The sequence below is a fragment of the Crocuta crocuta genome, unplaced genomic scaffold (assembly GCF_008692635.1).
Source record: "Crocuta crocuta isolate KB4526 unplaced genomic scaffold, BGI_CrCroc_1.0 scaffold228, whole genome shotgun sequence".
NCBI classification, from domain to species: domain Eukaryota; kingdom Metazoa; phylum Chordata; class Mammalia; order Carnivora; family Hyaenidae; genus Crocuta; species Crocuta crocuta.
Genome location: NW_027532820.1, coordinates 1,182,803 through 1,204,539, shown reverse-complemented (window position 1 = coordinate 1,204,539; position 21,737 = coordinate 1,182,803). Strand labels below are relative to the sequence as shown.

General features: G+C 43.5%; 1 protein-coding gene across 1 annotated transcript; it reads right to left on the bottom strand.

The window, feature by feature from the left end:
* Nucleotides 1-10,133: 10,133 nt before the first annotated feature.
* On the bottom strand, nt 10,134-19,313 carry MRPS33 (mitochondrial ribosomal protein S33). The gene is made up of 3 exons (XM_077781052.1): nt 19,261-19,313; nt 14,694-14,935; nt 10,134-10,916 (listed from the first exon to the last, which is right to left on the bottom strand). Exons 2-3 carry the CDS (start codon nt 14,906-14,908, stop codon nt 10,811-10,813), a joined length of 321 nt encoding a protein of 106 aa, XP_077637178.1. The 5' UTR covers nt 14,909-14,935; nt 19,261-19,313; the 3' UTR covers nt 10,134-10,810.
* Between the last annotated feature and the right edge of the window lie 2,424 nt (nt 19,314-21,737).

Here is a 21,737-nt window from a genome sequence, read left to right as displayed (position 1 = left end):
TTTTGAATGAGTGAAATTAAAAAGTGACAACAGGGGTGCCTGGGTGGCTCAGTCAATTAGGCACCGGACTCTTGATTTTGGCTCAGGTCGTGATTGGGCCCCATGTCCCGCCCCACGTTGGGCTCTGCACTGTAAGTGTTGGGCCTGCTTGGGATTCTGTCCTACTGTCTGTCCCCGCCCCCCCATCATGCTTGATAATAAAAAGTGATAACAAATATTCTAGATTTAAACAAGCCTCTGAAATTTATATTTAATAAAGCAATCTCTACATAAAGACATTATAACATACTAGTGACCGGGTCAGTTCTGTTGAACCTAAAGTCATACATCATTGACTATTAAATTTTTGCATTTGTGCCCTTGGGAAGGAAACACCCACATTTTTTTCAGTTGTTCCACTAACTAACTGAACGTTCATTTACTATTCTTTAAAAATGTTTAGGGGCACCTGGGGGGGCTCAGTGAGTTAAGCCTCCGACTCTTGGTTTCAGTTCAGGTCATGATCTCACGGTTTGTGAGATCCAGCCCCGAGTTGCACTCCACACTCTCAGTGCAGGATTCTCTTTCTCCCTATCTCTCTGTCCCTCCCACCGTGTACACTCTCTCTCTCTCTCAAAATAAATAAATCAACTTTATTTATTTTTTTTAAATATTTTATTTATTTCCAGGAGAGAGAGAGAGAGAGACAGCGTGAGCAGGGGAGGGTCAGAGAGAGAGGGAGTCACAGACTGAAACAGGCTCCAGGCTCTGAGCTGGCAGTCAGCACAGAGCCCGACGCGGGGCTGGAACCCATGAACCGCGAGATCATGACCTAAGCGAAAGTCGGATGCTTAACCGACTAAGCCACCCAGGCGCCCCAATAAATCAACTTTAAAATGAACAACAAAAATTCAATGAAAATCTGCATTTGTATCTGTATTTCTTCCTTTTTTAAAAAACTGTTTATTTATTTTGAGAGGGGGGAGGGACAGAGAGAGAGAGAGAGAGAATCCCAAGCAGGCTTCACTCTGTAAATGCAGACCCTGATGCGGGGCTCGATCTCACAATCATGAGCCAAAATCAAGAGCCATTTGCTTAACTGCATGAGCCACCCAGGCACCCCTGTATCTGTATTTCTGTGCTCTAGACCTGTGGAGTCTAAAGATATTCATATTTAATACCTTGATAAATATTGCATAGGCCACTTTAGAAAGCGAAAGTTCCCCTAAATAGTGTCCCTTATTTACCACTGCCAGAGCCATACCTTCAGAACTAAACGTGAACAATGACTAAGACCGGTTTGTGGGCCATTTGGATGAAGCTCATGGATGATGCGCGGTTTATGGCCGTGCACTGCACAGTGAGAATTGCTCATTGTGTATTCCAGTGAACATCTCAGGCTGTGTGTTATCTCATGCAGGCTGCTGCATGACTACATACAGCCTTTCAAGAGTTCATTGTTAACCCGAGGGGTTATGCCAACTCTGCAAATGCCCCATAATTACCTGCATGTTTTCTGGTGTGTTTGTCTTAACACAGCTATTAATTATTGACACTCTTGGATCACTACTCATTTTCTACTTTCTTTACCGCTTTCTTGCCTTTCACTCACAACTGATTCAATAATATCAGTTATATATTTGCAAGAAGATATTAGAGCTACCAAGACAGGCTTAATGGAAATGGAGAAATACATTAATTCCTTTTATTAGACCACCTCTCATCCCCACTAAAAATATCTGCTCTAAGATGGCTTTTCAGCAATGGATATGTGACCTTGTGGGAGAGGGGTGTATACAAGGGAAAGAGAATAGAAATCACTGTCCCAAGAAATGTAGGCTCAGAGATTGTTTCCAGGCCAATGGAAATGTTTTTGAATAATCACTGTAATCAGCTATCAAAGATATAAGAAAGGCTTTTAAAGGATACAAAGTTATAATGGGAAAATGTTCAAGTTGTGGAGTAAGATTTACTATTACCTGACTCTAAAACAATGAAAGATCGAAAGGTAGTGTGTGGTTTTTTTTTTTAATTTGGCAGTTAGAGCTATTTTTCTTTTCTTTTTTAAGATTTATTTTGAGAGAATGGGGGAAGGGGGCAAAGAGAGAGGGAGATAGAGAACCCTAAGCAGGCTCCATTGTGTCAGCCCAGAGCCTGACACAGGGCTCTGTCTCATGAACCATAAGATCATGATTTGAGCCAGATCAAGAGTCGGATGCTGAGTCGTCTGAGCCACGCAGAGGCCCCCAACGGTAGTTTTCATGACACGTTTACTGTGACTCTGTTCAAGTCCTGGGCTGCATACTAGGGATGCAGATAAATAAAGTGTGTTCTTTGTCCTTGAGTAACTCACTTTCTTATGGGGGACACGGACATGTGAGCATACAAGTATAATATGACATGAAAACTCTATAATATTAGTATATACTGAATATAACAGATATAATAGATCAAGGAAGCACAGAAGAGGGAATGATTAGTTTTGACTCAGGGTATCAGGAGGGTTTCAATGGGGATGTGATCTTTGGGTTGGGCCTTGAAGAATGAGTAGGAGTTGGCCAGCTTGAGCTATGATGGAAGACGTGTCCAGGTAGAGAGAATGGACGGCCTGAGTAAAGGCAGGAAGACTGGGACCTCTGAAAATTAATACATAATACAAAATACAAAATTAATACAGCGGTATTAACCGCTGAAGGTTAATACAAATCCTCTCTCCCCAACCACCTGGGGATCTTGTTAGCATGCAGATCCTGATTCAGAAGGTTTGGGGAGGGCCTGCACTTGTGCATTTCTAACAAGCTCCCAGGGGGTCCTGGCAGCTAGTGTGGCATGAAAAGGCTCAGACACTGTAAACTGCTGTCTATTTCAGCCAAACCTGCCCGCTGGCGCAACCGTGGAGCAAACTGGCGAGCACAGCCTTGTCTCTTGCCGGCAGCAGTTAATAAAAAGTGTTAGAAGCCTCTCTTTTTGAGACTTTGGCATTTCAGAAACAGATTCTTCATTGTACAACATTTACAGCCAGGGGTGACTCATCCTGGAGGTCACCTATTCAGGTGACGCAGGAGCAAGCACCTCAGGAAAGGGAAGAGAGGGGTTCAGGCAGGCGCGGTCAGCTGCTGTGGATCAACGCAACGGGGCAATGGTGAACTCCTTAGTCTGAGGGTCTTTGGTGGGAGATAAAAAGGCGGCAGGACCCATGGGGTTTGCACACATTTTTAAATTGACTTGGGCTCCTGAAGGATAATAACCATTAGAAAAACATGACTCAAATGACCATTTTGAATTAGTTTGATGCTTTCTCTGGTGCTTCCTTTTTAGTGAGAAAATAGCCTCATCAGTTGGCATGCCGTTAGGAATTCATGACAATGTTCTTTCTAAAAAATAACCTCTTTTTTTTTGGTCATTGAAATAATATTTGTTCTTTGCAAAACGTTTGACAATGAACCATGTTTTTGGGGGGTCTTAATTTTCTTTTTTCCTATTTCACATCACCCAGTCACCCTGCCCTCCTCGGGGAGCCGGTGGCTCCCTGGTTTTGCGATGTGGCAAACAGAACAGTGGAGGCCCACCTGCTGTGCTAAAGACAGACTGTGATCTCCACATGAGATCACTGAGCTTTTCTTCACTTTCATCTTCCCTGCTATTTATGCTGGTTGTGAAATGCAATGGGAGACTTTATAAGACCTATAAAAGAGGAGGAAAGATCAAGTGATTATTTTTCACAAGAAGAATAATCCTGATTATGCCTTCCTTTCTGTGATGAAGTTTACAACCTGCACAGATGGTCTGGACCAGCCCACATGCCTGGAATTGAGCGTCCAGGGATTGCGATATCCTTGCTACCTCTGTAACCTTGAACATGCCCTCCCCACCCAAAGACCACTGTAGAGATCATTCGAGATCATAATAGAATGATAAGCAATTATTAGCGCCAAGGACTCCCTAAGAATAAAACCAGCCAGACATGTGAGCCGGTTGGAGAGAATTATAAAATCAGAAGCTGAGGGAGGCTGGTGATGAGGATATTACAGTTCACGACATCGTTGCTACATTTACAAGCACAAGGTCACCTGGATGCTTCCGTCTTGTGGCCACTAGGTTGTCGTGGAACCAGGGTTTATCTTCCGATTTTCAAGGGTTCCGTCAGAATTCCTCAAGCAGAGATTCTCATGCTTTAGATTGTGTGTTCATCACCTGGAAGGGCTTGTTGGAAATGCAGATCTCTAGGCCACACCCCTGCCTCCTGACTCTGAGAAGTCTCTGGTGACATTTGGCTGCCAGCCGGCCACGCCCATCCTCCAAACCTTACTGCCCTAATGGAGTCATTCTGATGAGTGTAGGTCTTGTGTCCCTGGGAAAGACAGTCATGTATTTACTCCCACTGGTCTCCTACCAAGAGTTAAGAGTAAAGGCTAAAGAAAGGGAAAACGTACAAAGAAAAGAAAACATTGAATAGACAAATCCCAATTTTTACATTCTACGTGTATTTCTAAAAGGCTGTGTACAGAGTTATGTGAGTTAATTTTTGCTTTTCCTTTCCTGAATCCTAACACGTTATATCCGCTTTTGATTTTCACGTGGCAGTTCACGTGACGTTTCAGTTTCACCTGACTTGACGTTTCAGCTCCATCTAGCCTTTCCACCTGTGAATGGAGTGTGATACGCAAGGGTTATTACCTGCCTCCATGGCCCCAGAACCCCCTCGTTCCCCTGGAGCTCCCCTCCCTGCACTGATGGCTGCTGTTGGCCCTTCCCTCTCAGGGGGTCACATTGCTCTGGGTCTCCTGCACACTGTGTGGTACTTGCTCTCTGCCTGAGGCCTTGGCTTTCCCTGCACTTCGCCCTCCAGCTCCCTCAGGGGGCCCTGGCTGAGCTATCAAGCGGCCACAAAGTCCCAGAGCCACCTAGCCCTTCCTACCCCTTCAGGACTCACCACCTGTCAAACCAGTTGCCCAGGTCAGCAGTCTGACTCCATTCTGGGGCGGTGCCACCTACTGTCCGGAAAGCCCAGAAGTCACGGCCATGCTAGGCAGCCAGGATTCCTACCTATGTTTGCTACCAGAGTTAGGTAAAATGCACACATACAGAAAGAGACGACTTTAAGCCAATGGTTCTCAAAGCATCGCCCTAGACCAGTAGCACCAGCAACACCTGGGAACCTATTACAAATGCAAATTATTGGGCCCCACTGAGGCCTCCTGAAGAAGAAACTCTGGGGGTGGGACCCAGCCATCTCTGCTTACCAAGCCCTCTGGGTGATACTGCTGAATACCAAAGCCTGAGAAATACTGCTTTAAGCCAGTGCCCCAGTAGAGCCACCTGAGGAGCTTTTCAAACTGTCAGTGCTGAAGTTTATCTATCTCCCTGCCCCAACTTCGGTCTGGATTGGAACCAGGCACAGCGTTCTAACCTGCCCAGGGTGGTTTTAATGCACAGCCACAGTTGAGAACCACAGTGCTAAACCTCAGGTCACCTATAAAACGGGAAAGGTAATACTTACCTCCAAGAGCTGTTGTAGGAATTAAGTGGCATAACTTACAGAGTTACGCACAGTTCCCAGCAAATGGGGAAGCACTGGGCAAATGGTATAGATATTGCTATGATGATCTTGGGACTCAGAGAGGTCAGGGCTACATTGTCAGGTCATAAAAAGACACTGGGAACTTCAGAGCTCATGAAGTTATGGCTCTGAAGTTGCAAGGTGTGCTCATTGTAGCTATTGCCAACCAAAATTCTGTCTGTGGATCTTCACACATGCTATCTGCATGTGCTGATCCTACCTGTAACAGTGTGGTGATTGGATGTACAGGCTTTGAACTCAGGTGGCTTGGATTTAAACCTCAGTCTAGACGCTTAGAACTGTGTGATCCTGGGCACAAGATCTAAGCCTCAGTTTCCTCAACTGTAAAATGGGACTAATCATACTGGAGTTACATAAGGCCTATAAAATGCAACGCCAGGTGCGGGGTAAGTGCTCCAAAAATGTTGACATAACTTGCCTTCATTGCTTTCACTGCTTGTGAAGTCATTCCACATGATTGGACTGCATTGATCTCTATCTTTAACTTTATTAACAATTTATATTTAATTTGTTTGGTGTTTAATGAACTGGTCAGTTCTCATGCTAGTCTACTCCCTCTTTTAGATTTGACCTGTGTCCTAAGACTTTTAATTTGTTTAGAATGTTGTTTTTATGCTAAACACAATGGGTCAGTTAGTAGTTTCGTGGCTCTTTTAGGATAATATTTTGCACTAAGTACCAATTTAGATCGTCAATAAGGAGCTCATATTTTCTGTAATAGACACAGAGAGCTCTCCAAAAATGAATCTCTTCTGTCTCAGAAAAACACTTTCATTCCATTTAAGTGGAATGAAAAAGGTCTTGGGATCTAAATTGGTTTAATTTTGGTTTCTACTTTGACATGAACTTATAATATTGGCAGACGTCCAATTAAGTTAGAAAACTGCATCTAGTTAGTGTCTTTGACCAGTCCTCACCTGGTTTCACGACCCTCCTCTTTTGCTACCATGGTATCATTTAAAAAACACTTCAGGGGCGCCTGCATGGCTCAGTCTGACTCGTGATTTTAGCTCAGGTCATGATCTCACAGTCGAGAGATTGAGCCCTGCATTGGGCTCAGCGTGAACCCTGCTTGCAATTCTGTCTCCCTCTCTTTCTGCCTCTCCCTTGCTTGTGTTCTCCCTCTCTCTCTCTCTCAAAAAAAAAAAAAAAAAAAAAAGCCAAAGAAAAACATTTCAGTTTTAAGTTCAGCATGATGTTTTACTAGTTTTCTAGTTCTTAAATACCCAGGGCTTTACTATTTCTTTCCCTGTTTTACTAAGTCCTCTTGAATGTTTTACTGTTTGTTTTTTCTTTTTTTTTTTAAATAAACGCTTTCTTTTGAACTTAAAATGAGTACTTAAGAAAAAGGACTATGAAGACAGAGTTGGCAGTTTAAGAGACACTTCCCTCTATTTCCTTTGAAGTTTGTTTCTGCCTCTAAATCTCTAAAATTAGGCACTTAGAAGCTTTGGGGGGAAATGTGTGAGGAAAAAAGGAAAGGGTGAAGAGGGTAGAATTTTTAATTTTGACTTATTCTTTTCTAGAAGGTGCTTAGCAAGTGAGAGCATCCTGTTTATATGCTCATACAGATTTAGATATACATACACCCATCTACATGATGCTTTTTAAAAAAAGTTTCTGGAACTCATAATTACATAAATAATACAACGCATCTCCCCACTACTGCTTCCTGAACCTGTCGTGTTGCAGGTAAATGTAGAGAATTTTATATTTTTAGTGTATATTTGTCAACACTACCTCGGAAAAATCTATCGGTAAGACGTAATAATTCTCACTAGTTGCACAAAGAGCTGTATGTGAAAACATTTGATTCATCTTTAACAACTCACATGGTACTTTTCACAAATCTAAATATTCATGAATCTCGTGAAGCATTACTATGATTTCAGAGATAGAAGGAGGTTGGGAGAACGTGACTTAAGCTCACAAAGCCAGTAAGGAGGACTGCATCCACAATCCAGGACTTCTGAATCCCAAGCCCCGTCTGCTTTACTATGGCATACTGACACCCAGGGCAGAATCCTCCATGCACACGGAATCCCAAACATTGGAGGGAAAACACAAAAGCTTTGGTCTTGACCGGAGAAATCCAGTTAAACATCTGGCTAGCCTACACCTGCAGTTAAAGTTTTTTTTTTTTTTTTTTTCTGATCGTACTTTGTCCTTGCCTTAAACCTTAGTCGCTGGTATCCTGAAATGTGTTGCTTTTGTGGCATCAAGAAGTACCTCTTCCCTTTTATCCTCTACGCCCTATCTGGTCCACCACGTTCAGTACAGGCTGTCTCAGGTCAGGTGGCATTTACTGTGTTAGCTGAGTTTCAGGGTACAGCTTATGTACAAATACATTTTAGGTGTAGTTTCGGATTCTCGCATGGAGCAGCGGCATACTAACCTACTGCCGAGTCACCTACAAACCTCCCTGTCAGCCATTAAGGCTCTTGGTAGGTTCAGAAGCCATCAGCAAACCAACCCACAGATCCTTTGCTTGTTTCTGACTCAGGTCAGCTATTGGTATCTGATGCGGTTTCTCTTCAAAATACCATGCTAATTCTTTTAAGCTCCTCTGACATCCGGGCCTTCTCCACGAATTGCAACGGCCTGATTTGAAACATCCACTGGGTGGTTCTATACTGCGTTCAGGCTGAGAGTCTGTTTCTCAGCCTGACATCCTGGGGTAAGCTTCCACCCACCTGGCTCGGTGGCACTGGCCAAGAATAACAGAAAGTGTGCACTTTTCTGAGCAAATCCCTGGGATCACACAACTGTCACTCAGACAGTCTTAGGGACCCAGTCTGTTTGTGTCCTCCCTAACTAGCACGTGGCAGGCACATGGCAAGTGCTGAGAAAAATTCTACGTGAATAGATTCTCCGTCCCCTGAAGAAATCGGACACAAATCACCAAGCTTCGAGTAGTTTTTACAACTATAATATGCGCCCCAGCCATACCGTCTGGATCATGTACCTTTAAAAATATAATCCATTTTGGGGCGCCTGGGTGGCTTAGTCGGTTAAGCGTCCGACTTTCGCTTAGGTCATGATCTCGCGGTTCGTGGGTTCGAGCCCCGCGTTGGGCTCTGTGCTGACTGCCGGCTCAGAGCCTGGAGCCTGTTTCAGTCTGTGACTCCCTCTCTCTCTGACCCTCCCCTGCTCACGCTGTCTCTCTCTCTCTCTCTCTCCTAGAAATAAATACATTTAAAAATATATATATAATCCATCTAACACATGGGATAGGATTATTACTAATTCAGGAATTATTTGCAGGGCAGTTATTGCCAGTACTTCTGATGCTACAGGGAAAGTCCTAGCCTCAATAGCTGCTGTACATACTCTTTTCTGGAGAGAGGCAGAAACGCCATTAAAAAGCCCTTTAGCTGGACAGTGTGCATCTAGTTAATGCTGCTGTATTGTATGCTTAAAAGTGGTTACGATGGTGAATTTTACAACAGAAAAGAAAAAGCACTTTAAAAAATTTACTAGATATCATTAGATTTTTGGAACTTGAGAAAAAAAATCAGAGAAGCCCTCACAACCTCTGGAACCTCACTGCGAGGATACAGTAAAATGAGCAGCTAGCAACTCATGCATATACCAGTCATTTCTCAAAGATGTAACACCTCACACACTCACTAAGTTGGTTAAGTCCAAGCTTTTGCACAGAACTTGCAAAGCCCTTCATGGTCTGGCCTCTTCTTTCCTTATGAAACCTATAAAGTCAGGGGTCTTTTTTCAACTCCTTGAACAGGACACTTTCTTTTGACCTACAGGATTTGTAATGGAGTTCTCTGTGCCTCACATTTTTCCCATCATTTTTTTTCTTTTTACATTTTTTTAGTGTTTATTCATTTTTGAGACACACAGAGACAGTGCACGAGAGGGGGAGGGGCTGAGAGAGGGAGACACAGAATCCAAAGCAGGCTCCAGGCTCTAAGCTGTCAGCAGAGCCTGATGCAGGGCTTGAACCACAAACTGTGAGATCATGACCTGAGCCGAAGTTGGATGCTTAACTGATTGAACATGCCAGGTGCCCCATTGAATTTTTAAATTTTAGAGTGGGAGAGAGTGCGAGCATGTATGAGTGGGGGAGGGGCAGAGAGAAAGAATCTTAAGAAGGGTCTATGGTCAGCACAGAGCCCAACATGGGGCTTGATCCCATGACCCTGGGATCATGACCTAAGCCAAAATCAAGGGCTGGACATTCAACCGAGCCACCTAGGCGTCCTTTTTTTTTTTTTTTAAATTTTAAGTAAACTACACCACACATGGGGCTTGAACTCATGACCTTGAGATCAAGGCCTCTTTAAAGAGGCCTTTTTTTTTTTTTAAGCTTATTTATTTTGAGAGACAGATGAGGGGGAGGAGCAGACAGGGAAAGAATCTCAAGCAGGCTCTGTGCTGTCAGCATGGAGCCTGATATGGGGCTCAAACTGATGAACCATGGCCTGACCCAAAATGAAGGGTTAGATTCTTAATCAATTGGAGTGCCTAGGGAGGCCTTCTTTAAACTACCTGAAGTTTGGGCTTCTTGATATTTCTAGGTTGAGCCATCCATTGATCCACACTTTCGCAGAAGTCTGGATTTTTCCTTTGTAGCTTTTAATACAATTTTATTTGTGTAATGATATAATATTTAGTCTTTCCTACAAGCCTAAAAGTTCCACATGATAGGGTCTGTTTTCTATTGCTGACCATGGTATTACCAGGGCCCAGTACATTGTATACAGCAGGTACTCACTCAGTACTCTCTAAGCAGGTACAGCCTTGTCCCACAGATCTATCTTATTATATACTCTCCAAGGAATAGGTGGAGAGGTACCTAAAGTTTATGAGCTTGGTGATGGAGACAGTGGCTGAGTGGTCAGAGGGATGGGATGGAGGAGTTCAGGGCTGGTGCAGGGGGGGAGCGAGAAGGGACACTGAGGACTAAGGGATGCTCATCGAATGAGTTTGCCCCCATGCCCTCAACATCCCATCTGCACCCCAATGAGCCCTTCCTCAATCATCTATGCAGTCATTTCTTTAGAGAAAGAAGTAAACCTCGGAGGCCCAAACAGCTTTGTAGAATTAGAACATGTCCAAGAAACCAGGCACAATTCAACTGGATTGGACTTCAACATGGAAATGATTGAAGTTCCTCCAAATAATCTTCAATTTAGGAAGCTCCCACTCCACCAAGTTGTGGAAAGATGAATACACCTTCTTCTGCTGTCAGTTGCTGAGAGAGAAGTTTTTTCTCCTGATGGGCCAACACTATTTCTTTTTTGCTGCTCTTTTCCCTTCTCCTTTCCTTGGTTTCCCCTTGCCGCGAAGCTTCTTTAGACGCATCTGCTCATCCTTGAAGTCCTGATGCTCATCTCTGAGTGGAGAAAGAAAAAGAGCCGTATTTTCACCTGACTGGAAAAGCATGCCAATGCAGCAACGTTCCCCTAGGCTGCTGTGGTTATCGGTCCTTGACTTCTATGTGCTCAGCCTGGTGAACAGAAAGGACAGGGAGTCCCCAGTGTACACATGGGCTGTGTTCCAGAAGTTCATTTCTGAGCCACAGTGTCCCCACACAGAAACAATGCCACGAGTGACAGTTAAATTTCCAGGCCAGCTCATATAAACCTATGCAACTATGATACAGTGCTAATAATTACCCCAAACTTCCCTGTAACGCTAAGACTGAACATAGGGAAGCAGACAGTGGTATAAGCTTCCATAGCTACACAGAGACCCTGAAAGCCACGGGAACCAGCACCTCCTACAAGGGGCAGGGGTCTGGAGGAAGCTGCCTTCATGGCCATGGACAGTCTGCACGAAGAGGCTGCTGGGGAAAGGCTCGGGAAGAAGGAAGCCAAATCAACATACAGACCTAGAGATTAAGAAGCCAGGGCTGTTTTAAAATGTGGATGGGGTGTAAGACTGACTATACTCTAGAAAAATGCCTGCATTCTAAGATCCAATACCGTTCAACATGTAAGTTCTGGGATCCTTTTCCTTTTCTTTTTTCTTCAAGTTTATTTATTGAGAGAGAGCGAGTGTGCATGAGCTTGTGTGCAGAAGCTGGGATGGGGTGGAGAGAGAGGAGAGGGAGAATCCCAAGCAGACTTGGGCTTGATCCCATGAACTATGGGATCATGACCTGAGCCAAAATCAAGAGTTGGACAATCAACCGACTGAGCCACCTAGGTGCCCCCAGAATCCATTTCAATCTGAGTCAAATCACAGATCCATCTACCATTTAGTAGCTGTATGCCCTTGGATAAGTGACTTTCTCTCTCTGTACCACATCTATAAAGAGTGGGTAATAATGGTACATGAATTAAATATAAGGTGGGGGGGGTCCTGGGCCCAATTTTTCACTCCTTAAGTGGTTTTAAAACAGACTGGTTTTCTAAGTTAACACGGTTTCATTCCATGAACACAATGGACACAACTGAGCTCTTTGGAATTTACTATGATTGCCCTCAAATAATCTAGTGCCAACAGAGTAGCCAGAGTAATTCTAAACTCTAAGTCAGGTCACGTGACTCCTCTGTTCACAGGCCTGTGAGCGGCTCCCCATTTCACCCAGAATAAAGGCCAAGACCTTGTCATGGTCCTCAGAACCCTTCATGATCTGCCTGTGGCCCTACCACTCTCTATAGCCTGTGCTGCGCCTGGAACGTGCCAGGCACACTCCAACCTCAGGGCCTTTGCTCTGCCTAGAAAGTTCTTCCCAAGTCCCACTTGATTTACTCACTACCTTTAAGTCTCTGCTTAGATCTCATCTTCTCCAAGAGGCTGACCTTGACTGTCCTGTTTAATGCTGTGACCCGTCCTCTCCCCGCCCACCGCTGCCCTGTCGGCATTCTTGATCCTGCTCAGGTGGCTTTACTGTCTCCCCCCCCCCCAGCACACTCAGCTGTGTACCATATCCAGATGTCTGTCCTCCTCTTCTTCCCTCCCTCCTCCATTCCCGCCAACCCTCAGCCAGAAGGCAGGCTCCGGAGGCAGGGGTCTTCGTCTCGGTGATGGTACGCCCCAAGTACCCGTGTGGCTGGATGAGTCAGTGTTACGGGAACCGTGCCTCCCTCCCTTGTCTGTGGGCCTTTGAACAATATTTTCTTTGCTGAAGACTGTCTGGTTTCATCCTGCCTGATGCCAGGAGGCCTTCCATCAGAGGCACCTTTTACCATAACCAGTGGCCAAATACATGAAGATGATGGTGCTTTTCCACGGATAACTAAATACTAAGTATTTTTCCCCCGTCCCCAAAGATAGTCAAGGTTTTATTTTTCAAACAAATGGAGAGTGGCACCAAACAGGTAAATTAAAATAGCTGAATGTGAATTTGTTACGGGTTATAATTTTCTACTCAGGAGATCTTCCTTCCAGTGATATTGTATTTTGGGCCATAATAAAATTTTTATTTTCTGAGCCCAGACTAATAACAAAGGAGTAAGCCCCAGAGCAATTCCAGAACTTCAGAATATGTCATAGATTATAATCTCTCTTAACATATTAACTAAGAAAATCTCCTCTGTTTGGTTCACAGCTGTTCCAATTCAATTATTCCAATCCAATAAGATTTCTAGTGCCAATCTTAAGTGTCTGTACATGGAAGGTACTTAATACATCTGTTGTATAGATGAATGTACCAATTTTTAGCTACCTGGAGTGAATGAATAATTTTATTATATCAAACAGTCCCAAATTAACTTTTGTATTGCTGCTCTAAGGCATGTCCAATTACAACATATTAAATTTTTTAAAAAGATTTGCTTATTTTTAAAAAATTTTGTTTTTAGGTAATCTCTACACTCAACCTGGGCCTCAAACTTACAACCCCAAAATCAAGAGTCACATGCTCTACTGACCGAGCCAGCCAGGATCCCCAAAAAGATTTATTTTACATTTGAAAAAGGGGGGGGGCTGCCTAGGTGGCTTAGTTAAGCATCTGACTCCTGATGTCAGCTTAGGTCATGATCTCACGATTCAGGAGATCAAGCTCTGAGTCGGGGTCTGTGCTGATAGCACGGAGCCTGCTTCTCTCTCTCCCCCCCCACCCCGTCCATCCTCTGCTCTCTCTCTCTGTCTCTCAAAATAAATAAATAAACATGGAAAAAAAGGCAGATTTTAACTTTATACAATTATGCACTGTTTGAATTCTTTTATAATGAGCATGTTTATCTTGCTAATTAAGACTTTCTTTTAAAGAAAACGATCACATAGGTATTTGATCTCAATACCTAGTCCTGAGTACCTATACATACACAAACATAGAACACATGGAATTAAGAGCCTGTGCAATCCACATATTACTCTTAAAGGTGAACTACAACTTTTTTTAAGATCAAATTAACATATCAAAAAGGGTACCAACTAAAAATGCCAAAAATAAATAAACATTAAAAAAAAAATTGAAAAAAAAAAGGTGGGGGCCTGGGTGGCCTGGTCAGTTAAGTATCTGATTTTGGCTCAGGTAATGATCTTGCCGTTTGTGAGTCTGAGCCCTGCGTTGGGCTCTCTGCTCCAAGGAAGCCCGCTTTGGATCCTCCGTCTCCCTCTCCCTGACCTTCCCCCCCTTCATGCGTGCTCTCTCCCTCTCTCTCTCTCAGAAATAAACAAACATTAAAAAAATTTGTTTAAATGCCAGAATAAGGTAGAAGGACATAAGAACTCCAAAAAAACTGTCACTAGAAAAGAAAAGAGGCTCCCATAAGCTTGTGGGGAAGATCAGCTGCAGGGCAGGGACTCTCTTCATCTGACCAATGAGGACTCGCTGCTCTGACAGCCTGTGGGAGTGGGGGGTGGGGGGGATGGTTGAGGTTTTCTTCTGCAGAGTTTGGATCAGTTTTCCTCTGCATCCCTTTAAAGTGCTCTTAAATTAATAATTAAACACCTCTGTAGCTCAATATCTAGTCAGTCCAGTTTTAGACATAATTAAAATATGTCTTCCAATAAGTGCATGTTTCCTTATTTTTTTTTTCCTGGTGTGCCCATTGTGAGTATTTTTAAAAGCCTTTCCCCCCAAAACTGTGCCCTTTGAACAACCCGGGCACTGTTATAAGAACCAAAAAACTATAAGGATAGAAATGCTAACTTTTTCCTTTTCTGATCTCTTAGAATAATCTCTTACAGGTCACTCTCTGTGTTTTTTTGCCATTACCTGTAGAGGCCAAGAAAACGCAGTGTCCCCATGAGTGCAAAGTACGTGTTGTGATTTGGATACCAATCATAGGTCTCCTTCCTCGTGGCCAAAGGCTGCTCACTGAAGAGCTTCACCACTTTCATGGATTTGGAATCGGTGGGCCTGGCAACTTCGCCAAAGAGCCGGGCACTGAGACGACTCATGCGCAAGGCATATTCTGAAAGTGAAGACATTTCCTGAGCAGCAAGGAGCAAGAGTCCCTACGGAAAATGAGAAGAAAGATGAACAGGTCAGTGTACGAAATTCTGAGATTATTGACGTGAGTGCTGTAGAAAAGAAAAACAGGACATGCCTGGGAGTTGGGAAATAGCCACAATCGAATGGATGTTTCCTTTGCGTGCTTTATTTACATTTCTAACTTTTGCATTTGGTATTTCCATGTTCTTACCTTGCTGCAGTGCCCTTTTTTCAGTGAACTGTTTTGTTATTTACTGACAGTTTACCTGTTTGTAGGCGAGATGAGCACAGGCAAATGAGTTATCCTACCACAGCGTTATTATTATACCTTCAGAAAACACCCACCTCAGCAATCTGCAGAAGAAAAATGCTGACTGCTTGGCATCTAAAGGTTTAATCATGGCAGAGAAATAATTATCCTGTTGTCTTATTATCAGCCCTTTGAACAGTGTTCTCCTCAGGGCTCCAGATGGCTCTGAGAACTGCTAATGAGTTATGAGGTCATTTAGCCTCTAGGTTGCTGCATGGAATTCTGCCTAGAGACTGAGGGCCATTTGGGAAAAAAACAAAACAGAGATAGTAGTCTTCTAGAAATAAACCCAACGCCTCTTAAGATTCATTTTATTCCTGAATGGAAGGACTTATGGGTTAGAAGATTATCTGTATGCACACTAGCTAAGTTCTTATTAACTGAAAACAGTACTTTTTTCTTCAGAGGCGCAGAAAGTTGAAATAGGTAGAAGAGTGCTATCTGTAATACGCAGAAATTACAGCTAATATATATCAAAAATTATATAGGCGATACATAGGCATCAAGAACATTGCTGGTCAAACAGCCCTCACATCCCATCCCATCCCAGATGCAGAGGTTCCTGCTGGCTGATGGTGCTAGTTAATGTGAAATTGGGAGGGAGACGAGAATCTCTGCTAAGAAACTGTCCTGGGGGACAGTCTAGGGGGTGAAGAGGCGTTGATATCCAAACAGAAAAAAGGCATGAACCTATCTTGAAAAACCAATGGGGAAAAAATACGGAAAACAAAAATCCCGCCTAGAAGGCCTGGCTGGCTCAGGCAGGGAAGCATGCGGAGTTTACTTAAAATATAAAATAAAATCCTAAAAAAACAAAAACAAAAACATAACACCCCTAAACAAGAATGGTGCCCAGTTAATTTCAAAATAACTCTTACAAGGAAAACAAAACAAAACAAACAACAACAAAACTACACCAAAACCAGTTTAAATTAAGGAGTTTTTCTTGTCCATTTCAAGACCCATTGAAAGAGCAGAGGCTGACCTCAAAACAACCGCAGATTGTCAATTTCAAACCAGTTACCAATCTTAACACCAGCCCAGCAAACCTGGGCCAATAGTGCCATCTGAAGGCCAGCAATGGGAGAACCATGGGATGTAGTAGGGTCTCTTCTCTGCCACTCCAACCTGGGCATCATGTGCAAACCTTGCTTTTTCCATTTCCTGTAGCACTCCTGTTCTCTGATTCACTCCTCTCTCATTTCTTAAGAGTTGTGTGGATGGGAGTGGGTTGGGTTGGGTTGTTAGGGGTAGAGTCATATTTTCACCAATGAGAAAAAAAGGCATTAACAGTTCAATGTATAAATACGAAATCATAACACATCAGTGCTTTAAACCTCTAAAGGCCTTGCAAATGCCCATAGTGGCCTTCAGAGGCTACAAGGTTTCTTTGTATGCTTTACCTTTCCTCTTTAAAGTTATCTTTTTCTGAACAACAGATTAAAAAAAAAAAGCTATAAACAATTGGGTTTCTTAATCACCTTTGCTTTGTTTTGTTTAACTGCTATTATGGCATTAGAATAAGTTTCCGCTGCAAGTGCACGGTATTTCCACAACCAATTACTTGGTGGCCAGGGGACTAGTGTTTTGTTATAATGTTTTCAGACAGATAATGTTCCAAATTCCATTGCTTTATTTTTTTTAAAGAATTCTTTTTTTTTTTTTTAATGTTTATTTCTGAGAGAGGGAGAGAGGGTGAGCAGGGGAGGGGCAGAGAGGGAGACAGAATCCCAAGCAGGCTCCACGCTGTCTGTGAAGAGCCCTACGTGGGGCTCAATCTCACCAACCACGAGATCATGACCAGAGCCTAAATCAAGTCTGGAGTGTCTGCAAGGCTGTGGGTTGCACACAAGTAATTGGTTGGATCAGGTCATGATCTCATGATTCATGAGTTAGAGTCCCACAGCGCGTGAGCTCAAGCCCTGCTTCGGGTAAAACCAAACCAAACCAAACCGCAAGCCTTGCTTTCCGTGAGCGCCACTTCTCTCTCCTCACTTTCTCTCTTTGCCCCTCATGTGATTCTATCTGCCCTCATTCACTTGTGTCCTCTCTCTCTCAGAAAAGTTTACTTATTTACTTTGACCGTGAAAGTGAATGAGCAAGTGGGGGAGGGGCAGAGAGAGGGGGAAAGAGAATCCCAAGCAAGCTCCATATTGTCAGTGCAGAACCCAATGCAGGGTTCGAACTCCCCAACCTTGAGATCTTGACCTGAGGCGAAACCCAGTCAGTCGCTTACCTAAGCCACCAGGTGACCAGGTGGCTTTTTTAAACACAGGCTAAAACAGCTACACAGTTCTGTGGTCCGTAAATACTGGTCCCAGGACTGGCAAATTATCATTTTTTACTGGCTTTAAGTTTTTTTGTTTTTTTTTTTAAACTGAAAAGCCTTACTTAGGATTTTTCAGGATCCTAGCATGCCTCCTTACAGAATGCAAATAAAGACTATTTTGCATGAAACCGCTCCAGCGAGTACAAAATAGTCTCTTAAAAACATCATTTTTCCTTAAATGTGATCTAAATAGTACCATGAAGAAAAATTAACTGTAGTGGAAAATGCTAAGAAAAAAAAATATACATACATATGTTCAAATGTACTGGAGCAAGATGTGTTAAGCCCACACAAGAAAACTCCCGTATTTTTACTTTGGCATAAAGGGGCAAGCTTCTTTGATCTTTCTGATAGGCTTGGTGCACTTAAAAGTTCAGGTTTCTGGGTTGTCTGGGTACCTCAGTTAGTTAAGCGTCTGACCTGGGTTCAGGTCATGATCTCACCCTAGTGGGTTCGAGCCCCACATCAGGATCTGTGCTGACAGTTCAGAGCCTGCGACCTGCTTCAGATTCTGTCTTGTATGCCCCTCCCCTGCTTGTGTACGTTCTCTCTCAAATATAAACACTAAAAAAATTTTATATTAAAAAAAATAAAGGTCAGGTTTTCAATAACTGTCTCTGGATTAGCTTTGCCTTTTTTTTCTTTGAAAATGTCAGATGAAGTGCAGTTCTTAACCTGGACATCACTTAGCGGGGTGAATCCCGTCTAACTTCAAAAGTGTGCGCTGAACGTGTGTGTGTATATTCTGCTGGGACGAGCTTCCATCATTTTCCCAAAAACCACTGGTTACTGGAGAGCACCAGCTTTGCAGTCGAAAATCTAATCCGAATCTTGCCTCTGCGCTTTGATGGCCATGCGGTGTCTGCACTAGTAGGTATTCTTTGCCTCCGTTTTCTCATCTACCACCTGAACGAGTAAGTTACTACCTCCTGTGTTTCGAGGCTGACACGCAAAACTCGTGGCACAGTGGATGCCCTAATACTCATCAGGTCTCGAGGAACCCACACGTTGTGCACACGTACTTCACTGAAAAACTAAACAAAATGGTTTATTATTTTTAAAGCCTGGGACAGATGGTTTCACTGGGTCGTAGGAACACGAACGCTCTGAATGCCTGTTGCTTTATTCAGTTCAACAAAAACGCCTCCGACCCCCTTCAACTGACAGGATCACGCCTGCCTGTGAAGGAAGCAGGTGCCAAGTCAACAGACGCTTGTATGCACAGGGTATTCCCCAGTTTTTTTTTAATTTGTATTTATGTTTTTAGTAATCTCCCCACCCAAGGCGGGGCTGGAACTCACGACGCCCAAGATCAGGAGTCCCATGCTTTTCGGAATGAGCCAGCCAGGCGCCCCGCAAATATCTTTTCAACTGGCAACACAATTAATCTGCATCCCCACACAAAGTCACGGTACAGACTACCGCCTGATGAGCTGAGAAACTGAGCCTTGCACGCTACCTAACCAGGGAGAGAGTAACTGTGCCTGAGACGAAACTACGCTAGGGTCCTTCGTTTGGTAAATTCCCTAATTTACGCCAAAAAGGCCAACTTGTCTGTAGGATAGTGTGAAACCACCGAGACGGTTAATAATGAAATCGAATCATCTTCTTTTTGGCGACTCCACAAGACTGAAGACCTTCGCAAACCCGCCCCCACGATCGCCTGAATCGCACAGTACAGACCCCCCGAAGCTCTCGGACAGCCTTACCTACACGCGACCTTCCTCTCCCGGGCGCCCCTCTCCCGGAAGGCCCGCCCCCCTCCCGGAAGACCCGCCCCCGGCCAGGCTCTAGGCTCCCGCGCGAGTCCGCAACGGAGAGCAGTGGAGAAACGGAAGGTTGCGGCTAGAGGGGAGCCGTGGTGAAACTCGAAACTACTAGCGCTCTCTCTTGGAGGCTTCAGAGGTCGCACCTGGCACTTGAGCAGTGAGGGCAGTGCCTCGCGTGTGTGGCTTGGAGACGGTGGCTTAGGGAGAAAGACTGGCTTTCCTGGAAGGTCTTGCACGGTTCGCTAAGTATATTTTATTGGAAAAGGGCTACAGAGCTTCCCAATAAACCTCTAAGGTAATGCTCATGCGCGTGCCGCGTGGTGGAGGATGAAATGCATTTTTTTCCGTTCCTCCTCTTTTTCATCCAGTCTAGGCCTTGACGTGCTCGAAGAGCATTTCTTGACTAGTGGCTGAAGGGTCTTCTGGCCCATCGGCGATGCCATTCCTCTCTCCTTGCACTTACTTACTCATCATCTAATAGTGGATTAGTAACACCTCTAAGAGGGCCATTCTTTTTTTTTTTTTTAATAGTTTATTGTCAAATTAGTTTCCACATAACACTCAGTGCTCATCCCCTCAAGTGTTAAGAGGGCCATTCTTGATACCCTTTTCCTGGATCGGGGCGCTATTTGGGCTGCCCTTCAGGCAGGAGGGATGGGATATTTATCTGACTCTTTAGTAGTTACCTAGATAAGGTTGGAAGGTAGAGGAAATACTGTTAAGTATTTCCCTCCGTAGTAAATCTTCTCTCAAGCACGCCACACCTCATAGGCATTTTATGAAATCTTTATTGACTGATAGTACGGCTGAAAACACTATTTTCTAAGCATTATTCAAAGCCATTCACAAATATTCCAGAATGTATCCTGGAAATAAGGCTCATCAGCAGTATGCCACATACCAGGAAGGTATTCTGTTGACGCTCTCTTCCCTCCTATAGAATCGTGTTATTTTTTGACATTGTTTTAAAAAGGGAAAAAGAAGCCCCAAATGGAATTATTCCTTTCCACCCACACCCCCGATAGCAAACTAAGACTTAATCCGTTTCAACCTCTCTCAGGAACTTGACCTTTTAACAGTCAATCTGAAATTTCCTATCTGCATTAGTGAGGTAATCTGGATGATAAAAACCCTGCCTTCCTATCCTACCCACAAAAAATGTCCTGGCTTAAAACAGTTCATTCCTTTATTTTGCTAATAATTTTCTTGCTCCACCCTACTACCGTTTTGTACAACTCTGCCCCTTTCTACTTGCTAGATGGGATGCTTCCTGATTCATAACTTGCTTTATAAAGGCTAAGGGATCCTCAGTTTTATTCCGTTGAATTTTGTTTTTTAACAACATTTTATCAATCTAATCTATAGAATTTGCTCTCACCAAGTTAAGTTTTGACATGTTATCAGTCTGTATTACAGGAAGTAGCCTTATAAACTTAGTCTGATGTGAGTTTACTGCATTTACATTTATACACAGTGTAAATGAGCACCCCTCATCCTTTTTTCCATAGTTCAGTCCAAACATAATGATCCAGGTAGAATTTTCACCTTGTGTTTGTATTTTTGTGTAGTTGACTGTTATTACCTAATGGCCACTGAATCATGTGAACAAGAAGGCTCCCTTTGCTTGTTGGGCTGTAGGAAAGTTTAAGGCTAAATTTGCAGTAGACTCATGGCAATGAGTATTATATGTATATTTGCATACACCTTGTCATTGGCTTCATTTATATATATCTGTTTTTAGTTTTTCCCTTTTCATCTATTATTTATATTATCAGGATGTTTTGTGAATATCTCTATAAGCTACCATGACTCTCAAAACATACCAACATTTAGAGCTGTAAGAGGCTATTACTCTTGAAACTGCCTCTCTCCTTAAGCCTTAGCAATCACCCATAGCCCAGGTAAACTTTTTTTTTTTTCTTACAAATAGTTTATTGTCAAGTTGGTATTTTTTTTCTAACTTTTTTTTTTTTTGAGAGAGAGAGAGAGACAGTATGAACAGGGGTGGGTCAGAGAGAGAGGGAGACACAGAATCCAAAACAAGCTCCAGGCTCCGAGCTGGCTGTCAGCACAGAGCCCGACGCAGGGCTCAAACCCACAAACGGTGAGATCATGACCTGAGCCAAAGTTGGATGCTCAACCGACTGAGACATCCAGGCGCCCCAAACTAAACTTTTTTCTGTATATCCTGAGATCATGCATTCTTTCCAAGAAAAGAATAGATCCCTTCTGCACATCTCAAAATAGAAACCAGACCCTCTTGCACATCCCCCCAACCCTAATGCCCAGGACCAAAGAACCAGACTCCCTTGCACAATCTTTGAGCACTGTGAAAACGTCTGTAGCTAGCACTATTAAGTCTGTACAGTAATCGAAAATGTTACAGACCACTGCACTCCCTTTACTGATTAACTGCC

What these genes read in the sequence shown, in the direction of transcription:
- MRPS33 (XM_077781052.1), bottom strand. Translation starts at nt 14,908, where the DNA reads ATGTCTTCACTTTCAGAATATGCCTTGCGCATGAGTCGTCTCAGTGCC. An exon ending in CGTTTTCTTGGCCTCTACAG is followed by an intron (nt 10,917 to 14,693) that starts GTAATGGCAAAA and finishes TTCTCCACTCAG; the next exon opens with AGATGAGCATCAGGACTTCA.